The 9,687-nt window shown below is 32.7% G+C and overlaps 1 protein-coding gene across 1 annotated transcript; it reads left to right on the top strand.

The window, feature by feature from the left end:
• The first annotated feature begins 7,702 nt into the window (after positions 1–7,702).
• On the top strand, positions 7,703–9,136 carry LOC130657147 (degenerin mec-10-like). Its single transcript, XM_057460147.1, has one exon. It carries the CDS (start codon positions 7,703–7,705, stop codon positions 9,134–9,136), a length of 1,434 nt encoding a protein of 477 aa, XP_057316130.1.
• The last annotated feature ends 551 nt before the right edge of the window (positions 9,137–9,687 follow it).

Here is a 9,687-nt window from a genome sequence, read left to right as displayed (position 1 = left end):
AAAATGTTAACAAACCAAGCAGAGACGGAGGAAAACGTTCAAAGTAAGCAAACAATAAAAACGTGGGGGAAATTCAGGTTTCATCGTTTATTCACAATATGTTTAACCATGCTATACTTGCACAATTTTACTTTAACATTCATACAAATAAAACATGCATCCAAAGCTTGATTTCTTCATCTATGCGCAACCTTTGTTGTCACTTTTATGCTTGTTTAGCAAAGTAATTTTCAGAAACGGATTACGCAAAGTAGGCATCTAATCTATGCTTTAAGAAAGCAATCTTTTAACTCTATAATTTGAACCATAATATGTGCCCCTAACGAACGGTGATTTGCACGAGCACGAATGAGGACATGAACCCTCGTGAATTGAATATTCAGTCTCTTTTCATTTTTCTAAGGGATATTGGCTGTTCATGCACCTATAACACAGCAGTTAGTCGATCTTTTCTTTTTTCGCTTTGCTAGCCTTGTTTTTTTCTGCACTAATGTTTTCGTTAACTTCATTTCTGCGCACGCATCTTTTTGGGATAGCATTATGTAATGTTATATGATGCGCACACAGGACAAACACGGCACTATGATTGGGTGTATTAGTAGAATGTTCTAGCCTAATTTGGATGACGAATGCCTAATTAAGCTAACAAATCCAAAATCATGGAATCCTAATTTGATAAATTACACATTTGCTTTTCACCATTTTTGAAGTCTACGTGGCTCGAATCACCTACTTCAGAAAATCACTTAAATAAGTGAAAAAAAACAAATGCCTTTCCTAAATTGTGTACATAGCCACTACAGAGCCTAGCCTTATATTCAAGCAGGTAAAATCATAGATTTAGTGCTTGCCAATCAAAAGGGGATGGACTGAGATCTTATTGCTTTGTCTAATCTTAAATTAGAGAATTGCCTAATTAGTTAGCTTACTGCGTATAGGTGTGTGTGGGCAACATTACAATAAAGTCCCAGATCCTTTCCACATTCCTGTCGCTGTTGTTGCATGACCAACATAACTTTTTTTTCGCAGATTCCAATAATGTTTCCTAAGAGCTTATTAACTAGCTAGCTGCTTTAGAGCTTCTAGTCAAGTTTGTGTTTTTTGGTTTGATTATATTCCCTGTACCCAGAATGTTGACAAAACCTTGTTTCAATCATAGAAGTAGAAATGGAGACGCAGATTAAACTCAATGCGCATTAAAATTCTATTCAAATTTCTTTTCCTCCGGAACCCCTTTGATGTCAATGCGGGATGTGTATTTCACTGGATTTTAACATAAAAACATTACATAACCCTTCAGCGGGTCGTTTGTTTATACACAAGAAGAAAAATGTTGCAACGTGTATTCATTGTCTCTTGATACATTTGGAAATACGATGCGAAGTTGAAATAACATCAGGCCATCCTGCTGATTTATTTAGCTAAATTTTAAAGTATTGAAAACATACAATATATATATAGCCATTTTTTACATTGTATATAGCTATAAACAAGTATTGGTTTACATCTGCTTTTGTGCGCTTGCTTGGGCATTCTCCGGGTCAGAAAATGTCACGTGATACTTTTTAAACCTATTACAAGTTTGTATTTTCAAAAAAGCTAATATGAATTCAGGTAAAACACGCCTGTCACCTCTTTAAAAATAGGGGTTGGATTTTTCACAGATTCTTTGTTTTCTAACTTCAAACCTGTCGTATTGCGTAGGCAAGCTCTTGCTACTTTAACTTTAATTCAAATACTTGTAGTTCTTGTTTAATCAAAACTTCTTTTGTGAGAGTTTGACCGTAAAACGTTCGTGCTTTCTTTCAACCGAAATTTGTTCCACCTGACAATCCGACTAGGAAATTTCTTTTTCTAAACGCAGGATCATGTAGCGTAAATTCCTTACTTATAGATCATTTTTTTATTATAATAATGAAATTGGTTTTAACTTTTTTCTTGTTTAGTAATGCAAGTTTCGCCAATTTGACTGTAAATTTCTTATTAACTTTTTTTAACTAGATTTTATTAATCTGGTGATCTGCTGTTTATATTTTCTTAAATACCTATAAATCCATTAAAATAATGCTTGGTAGTTCCTATACAATGATGTTGAACGGGTGTGACCTTTACAAATATAAATTTAGAATTAAACTTCTGTCGTTTTATAAGCCATTTGATTATTTTAAAAATTGTTTACCTTTTCACCACACAAATTTCAAAAATTTAGGCCATAATGCCCAATGCAAGAATGCATTGAATGAACAGAAGTTTTTGCTGCTCATTTATTTTTAATATAACATAGAGTGACAATGAGAAAAAATGCTGTATTTATTATAGTGTATTAATAATTGTTTATCTTATGACGTATATTTTATATTCCAGTACAAGTTCTTTTTCTTGCATCGACAGATTTTCATGACTATATTTCGGTTGATCTACTACCCATAGAAGCCCAAAGTGCTATCAATTTACATCGTGGTGCTCGACCCATTCGAGAAGGTCCTGCTAGCCGAGAAAAGATTGGATTGTGTGTTCAAACCAATAGGTTTTCTTCTTTAGTTTTATATAAGTGCTTTTTATCCAAACCATTGTTATTATTTCTTTTTGTGTTAGCCTCACAAATATGATTTTTCATAAGCTACAACTTGGGATGTAGCTAACTCCATTAAAAAATGAAAGTGACCAAATACTAGTTAGCTGCAAAAAATGGTTTTAATATAATTTTCTTGATAAATGTAGTAAGGTAGCTAGGTGAAATTAAAATTAACATTTTATGTCAATTTTCAATAGTTTGACAACGAAAGGGTGGTGTTTTTAGAATGCCAAATAGGATAATTACCGCTGGGAACTATAGAAACTGTGTCTTGGGAAACACAGAAAATAAAAAAAGAAAAGTTTCACGTGCTCGCCATTAAACCAACTATAACCATTCAAGCAAGACAAAAAAGAAAAATTATTTTTTTTAAAAAGGATCAGCCAAAATTAAAATAAAATAAAACGAAACAGAAATTAAAATAAAAGAACTTTTTCTTATAACAACAAGAACAACAGCAAAAACTTCAATGGATGAGGAAATTAAAAAAAAATTGAATTTAAAAAAAAACTTTGTCGAACGTAGCGCAGCTGATCAAAAAGAAAAATGAAAAAATAATATATAAAAAATATTATAAATATCTTTTTCAGAAGGTCTCGTGAATAAAGTATGGGTTCGGTGACAAAACCTGACTCAGATTCTTACTACAAAAGCGTCCAAACGAAACCAAACGAAAAAGATAGCAAGAAACACAAATCAAATATAAAAGTGTTATTATCAGACTTTGCCTGTAACACGAATGCGCATGGGTTTGCTCGGATTAATTTGGGTACTCGTACATCAACAAAATTGTTTTGGGGAATCCTACTTTTATCTTCTCACATATGTTTATATTTTGAGGGAAGATCATTATTCAAACTGTATCTCAGCAAGCCAGTCACGACCAAAGTTTACTTTGAAGAAAACGAATACATGAATTACCCTGGCATTTTGATATGTAATTTGCACCCAGTAAAAGAGGAGTTAAAAAATGAGTTCATAAAAAAAGGCATGGAAGCTTTCAGAGAGTTGCATTTAAATGACACAAGGTTGTCTTTTGAAGCCTTACACACTGAAGATCGATTTAGAATATTGCATTATTCGATGGTCATTAAATACGGTATTGCAGCAGTGCGATCAAAATACCTTAAAAACACTTTGGACATTAAATGTTTTTACAAATACTACAAAGTCGATTGTTCCTCTTCTATGACGATCAAATGGAGCTTAGCTCGTGGCAACTGCATGAATATGAATCTAAATGGGCAAAATTTTAGAGTTATTGATATAGGTACCTTTGATGGAATTACGATAAAGATAGATCTATCTTCCAATGGCAATTCTAGTTTAAAAGATTTTACATCATATCCTGGTGTTGACATTTTCATTCAGGATAGCACTTATATATTTTTCCCCGAATATGACGGTGATAGTTTGCTTGCCGGTTATTCCTACAACGTCGGTTTAAGAAAAAAAATACTAAAAAGGATTGATCGCTTTGGTAATAACACTTGCATGGGAAATAACTGGATTAAAAATTCATTACAGCGTTATTTTCCTAATATTTCTTGCCATAAAGTAAGTCAACGTTTGTGTAGGTTGACAGAAATGTTCAAGGAGGGTATAGAGATGTGCAAATGCACCAACGTTGCATCTATTGCTAATATAATTGATGAAAGATTACTATGTGGAATAAATGTCAGTTGCACTTTTAAGCCGACGTTTTTAGGTAAATACATATCAAAATGCCCTTTACCATGCCATGAGACGATTTTTGAACAACAAGTATCCAGCCGACCTATAACACCAAGTTCAATAAAAAATTCAGGAGCTGTTGAAATTAAATTATTTTTTAGAGAGCTAAGAACAGAAGTATGGGAAGAACAACCTGCCTATAAATTTGAACATTTTTCTGGAGAAATCGGTGGGCTATGTAGTTTGCTCACTGGAATTTCTTTTATCACATTTTGGGAATATTTATATATGCTTGGAGCACTTTTGTTTTATACTACACGAAAAATGTTGGAAACTGCGAAAAAGCAATTCCAAAAACGCTGCAGTAGAGCCATGTCTAGCAAGTGAGATAATCAACATCTGAATGGGTTTTCTTATTTATTGCGCATGCTGTCCTAAAACATCATAAACCTGTATGCGAACTTCTTAAAATCCGCCAAGATAATAGCAACGAGCCATATTCAGTAATATTTGAATAGCCGACTAGACGGTGGACATATATGGATGCTGTCATGTGCATTATGCCATATTAACTGTGAAATTAATGTTGATAAATATATAAAATATAAATTTACTATACGTTTTTAAGAAAGACTCGATTACTAAGTAACAGTATATCATTTACGTGTAGTTATAAGTATTTTTAATGTAACACATCTAACTTGTTTGCATATTTAGCTATGATTTACATCTTTTTTCCAAGATCTGTATTTGATATAATTTAAAAAAATTATTCTCAGTAGAATCATCGAAGCCAGTAATATAGCATTTTTTAAAAAATACAAAGCTATCACAAAAAGTAGTGCCTCCTTGTGACTATGCATAAACCATAGCTTTGTTTATTATTGTTTTATATCTATTATGTATTCAATAAGATGAGGGTATTACAACAAAAACAAGTTTCGCTGCCAACGCACTGCTATTAAATGCTATAAAGCAGAACAAATTGTGGCACCCACATTCATTAGTCGTAAATTTGCACTACTGACAAAGGCTTATTCCTTGTTTCAGAACACACACAAGAAGCCTTCGAATGTGTTTAAACCGTACAATTTAAGCCTCAAAGTGTTCTTTAATTGCTTTTAATATTTCCCTTTTTTTGCTACTTTTGAATCTTAAAGATAATATGCAAACATATGCTATATATGTTGGTATATTGTCTTGAATGTTTCAGTATGCTTATATCTGCAGCGGAGATCCTGCAACGAATCAATATCGAAGCATGTTGTAAACAAAACGAGACAGAACAGTGAGAACAAAATCAATCACGGAGCTTTATTTAATGAGCCAGTACACAGAAAACAAGTAGTAGCGCGTTTTCAACGTCATAAATTACCAGTTACGAAATTTCGAAATATTTTGTTAGTTAACTAAACATGTTTAGCACCTTCAAGTTGCATTTGCAAGTTACCTGTTGATGCGGAATGTTATGCTGAATATAAATATAACTTAATAAGAAGTAAATAAAAGGTTAAATTGACAGTTTTTATTTTCCTTTAAATAGACCCAACGTGCCTCATGATTCGTTCGCCTGTGTCTGCCCTTTTGATTTTTCTTGAGTGGCATTGTTGTTGTCGTGTGCAATGCAATGTTTAGTAAAGAATGTTATAGACATCCACCGGTAAAAATCGCATATTTAGTTTTTTGTTTTACCCTGATATAATGGCATATCACTAGTACTAATAAAGCTTAAACTTTCTTAAAATTTTAGACCTATGAAGCCATATTTTCTATGGTTAGTTCTCATTTGTAAACAAAGAATATACATGTGAAGCAGTAAGTATTGCTCAGTGTTCCTGCGTACACCCCTTTGCAAAAACCTGAACATTAATGTCATCCTCATGTTTTCAAATGTTAAACCTAAGTCTGGTTATGCTTCTCTATGTTTGTGTTTGTTTTCAGGAAAAACAAAAAGTCAAAAATTTAAAACTTATAATTGTTCTTATTTTTCAACCTTTTGTTCATCCACTATGGAAAACTGGTATGTAGCAAAGTTTCAGTGCTGCCATTCTAACCAAGATAGATAGATTGGGAAAAAAATCATGATTTCTTTGCCACTGGAACTCTTATAACTTTGGTGTTCGCTAAAGCTTACTTGAATATACTGTACATTTTATGAAAGTGAACTCTCGTAGCAGAACTACCTCCTCGAAGATCGAGTACATGAAAAAATAAGTGAGAATATTTACAGTACAAGCTAGTCTTTATTATTTACAAGGATTCGTAACTCATCCAGCATCATATTCTCCACAAAACAAAACAGCATGTTAATTTTAATCGACCCGACACCTGTTGTAATTTAGGTAACAAACCTAGCTATAGCTAGCTACTTTAAAATATGGTTGTGACCACTATGTAACAAACACATAGTTGCATAAGAACAAAACATACATAACACACCTCAAAAAAATCAAAATCGACTTGTTCTGTAATATTAGGAAAATACTTTCATTTTTTTAAACCAGTTCGACATGCTCTGCTTGTCCTTCTATGTCATTATTTTTTCTTTGCTGACTTAAATTAAGATTAAGTCAGTACAATTTAAGTCAGTACAATTTAAGTCCTTTAATAAAATCCCCGAGCACAATACTACTTAAACAGAATCGCGATTCGCAATTTTTGGCGTAGATCCCGAAAGTTAAACCTTGCCAAAATATAATGAAATGAGCTATTCCTTTATATCACTCCCATCGTCATTTTTTAAACGTTTTGTGTAATAACTGTTTCTCAACTATTTGAATCGATTCAAGATCGTGCGGTTTTTTTATCGTTGGTGGCATTTTATTGCATCTTTACACATTGTATGCGATGCACAGTCCGGTAAAATATGTCGCAAACAAATGTGTTTTTATGTGTCATATTGTTAGGAAGATGTGAAAAAAATGCAAAAATCAACAGCTATGCCTATTGCGAAAGTTAATTCACACAAAAAAATAGTTTACATGATCATTCGCGATAGTTGTTTCGCAAAAAATATTAAAAAAGGCCACCTGCGAAATTTGTTTTTCTTGAGCCCGCAATTTTTTTTGATTCATAAAAGTTTCTTCCTTTAAATTCTGCTTTTGAAAAAACCTCGTTCTCTTTCTCTCCCTCTACATTCTATCTTTTCTTTCAAGGAAGAATTAAAATTAATATAATGCTTTTTATGGCGTTTATTTAAAATAAACGGCCAAAGATTCTTTATTTTCTCCTTCCTTTTCATTATTTCCCCTCCAAAAATTAGCGCTGGAACAGAACCTATTTGCAAAAAGGGTTATATAATCGAATGTAAAAAACAAAAATAAAGAAATGTTCAACAGATAACAAAACAAAACATAAAAAATTGATTTAGGAATTAAGGACTATTTATCGGCCATGCAGCTGTTGGAAAGAAATTCTTAGTTGTGATTTTCCATTCTCTTGCGTGCAAAAAGTATGATTTCGATGACAAAACAGGGCTCGTGTTTTCACGACAAAAGCGTTCAAACGAATCCAATCGATAGTGACACTAGGTCAAATATAAAAGAGTTATTGGAAGATTTTGCTTCTAACACAACAGCTCATGGCTTTGCTCAGATAAATTTGAGTGGTCGAACATCAACAAAAATGTTTTGGATGTTGGTCACCTTGGCTGCGTATGTATATTTATACAAAGAAGGATCATCTTTATTAAAATTTTATAAGAGTAAGCCAATCACGACCAACGTTTACTTTGAAGAAAACGAATATATGGATTTTCCTGACATTTTAATATGTAACCTAGATCCTGTCAAAGAGAAATTAAAGAACAAGTTTATAAAAGAGGGTATAGAGGCTTACAAAGAGATGCATTTTAATGACACTAATTTAATGCCTTTTGCAGATTTACGCACTGAAGATCTATTTAGAATATTGCATTATTCAATGGTTGCTAAATATGGCATCTCAGCAATACAATCAAAATATCTTAAAGAAACGTTAGACATAAAATGCTATTACAAATATTACAAAGTCGATTGTTCTTCTTCAATCAAATGGAGCTCAGCTCGTGGCAACTGTTGGCTTGTTGATCTAACGCAAGAAAAGTTAAGATCTATCGACAAAGGGAGTTTTGATGGTATTACAATAAAAATAGGTCTATCTCCGAATCGTAATTCTAGTTTAGAAGATTTCACATCATATCCTGGTGTTGACATTTTGATTCAGGATAAAAATTACATGTTCTTTCCCGGCTATGATGGAGAGAGCTTGGCCCCTGGTTATTCGTACAATATCGGTTTGAAAAAAAAAATTGTCAAAAGGATTGATCGATTTGGTAACAACACTTGTATGGAAGACTATTGGGTTACAAATTCATTACAGCATTATTCCCCTAATATTTCTTACAATAAAGCAAATCAACAGTTGTGTAGACTGATAGAAATGTTCAAGGAGAGTATGGAGATGTGCAGATGCACCAACGTTGCATCTATTGCAAAAATAATTGATGAAAAGTTAGTATGTGGAATAAATGACAGTTGCAGTTTTAATCAGACGTTCTCAGGTAAATACATATCGAAATGCCCTTTACCATGCCATGAGACGATTTATGAACAACAAGTATCCAGCCGACCTATAACACCAAGTTCAATAAAAAATTCAGGAGCTGTTGAAATTAAATTATTTTTTAGAGAGCTAAGAACAGAAGTATGGGAAGAACAACCTGCCTATAGATTTGAACAATTATCTGGAGAAATGGGTGGTTTATGCGGTTTGTTCACAGGCATTTCCTTTATCACCTGTTGGGAATATATATGCATTTTGGGAGCTCTTTTATTCTATTGTGCAAAAAAATTGTTTCAAGTTACAAGAAAAAGGACTATAAGATGGTATGTTAGTGGGAAGCCTTAAAGGTAAAAACCTGACAAAACACCCTACTGTCTCATGGGAAATAGAATATGTTTTCCATATTCACCGGGCATGTTTAATCTAGATACTGATTAAAAAATATTTGACTTTCTAAACAATTTCAAAGAGATGGCGACAAACCATCCACATCTTGGTTACCATTGTTTTTTATATATCTGACTAGAATGTAATGGAAAAGGTTTTGATGGCATACCACTTTGACGACAATGACAGCAATAAAAGCAAATACAGCAATATCAAGTAATACGATGTTTACTTTGTTTTTATGTTTATCGTGGGTTCCTTGTGAATATTGTTATTAATATACTCTTAATTATTAACACGTTAGCACGGACATAAAATTCCAACTAGTTTTTATTTCATTATATGTGTAACTAACTTCTTTAGAACGTCTTTCTCAGTAAGGTCGATTTGTAAATTTGTAGGAAGCTTACCCTAAGTAATGAATTTTAGTTGGCCAGTGTGAAATTGACTTTCAGAAGTTAAGGTTTTTTTGTGTGTAGATCTTCTGTGTTCTCCCTATTCCTATATTA

Source organism: Hydractinia symbiolongicarpus, chromosome 1 (assembly GCF_029227915.1).
Source record: "Hydractinia symbiolongicarpus strain clone_291-10 chromosome 1, HSymV2.1, whole genome shotgun sequence".
Classification (NCBI taxonomy): domain Eukaryota; kingdom Metazoa; phylum Cnidaria; class Hydrozoa; order Anthoathecata; family Hydractiniidae; genus Hydractinia; species Hydractinia symbiolongicarpus.
Note: the sequence above shows the minus strand (reverse complement) of the source record. Positions and strands in the feature narration are given on the sequence as shown.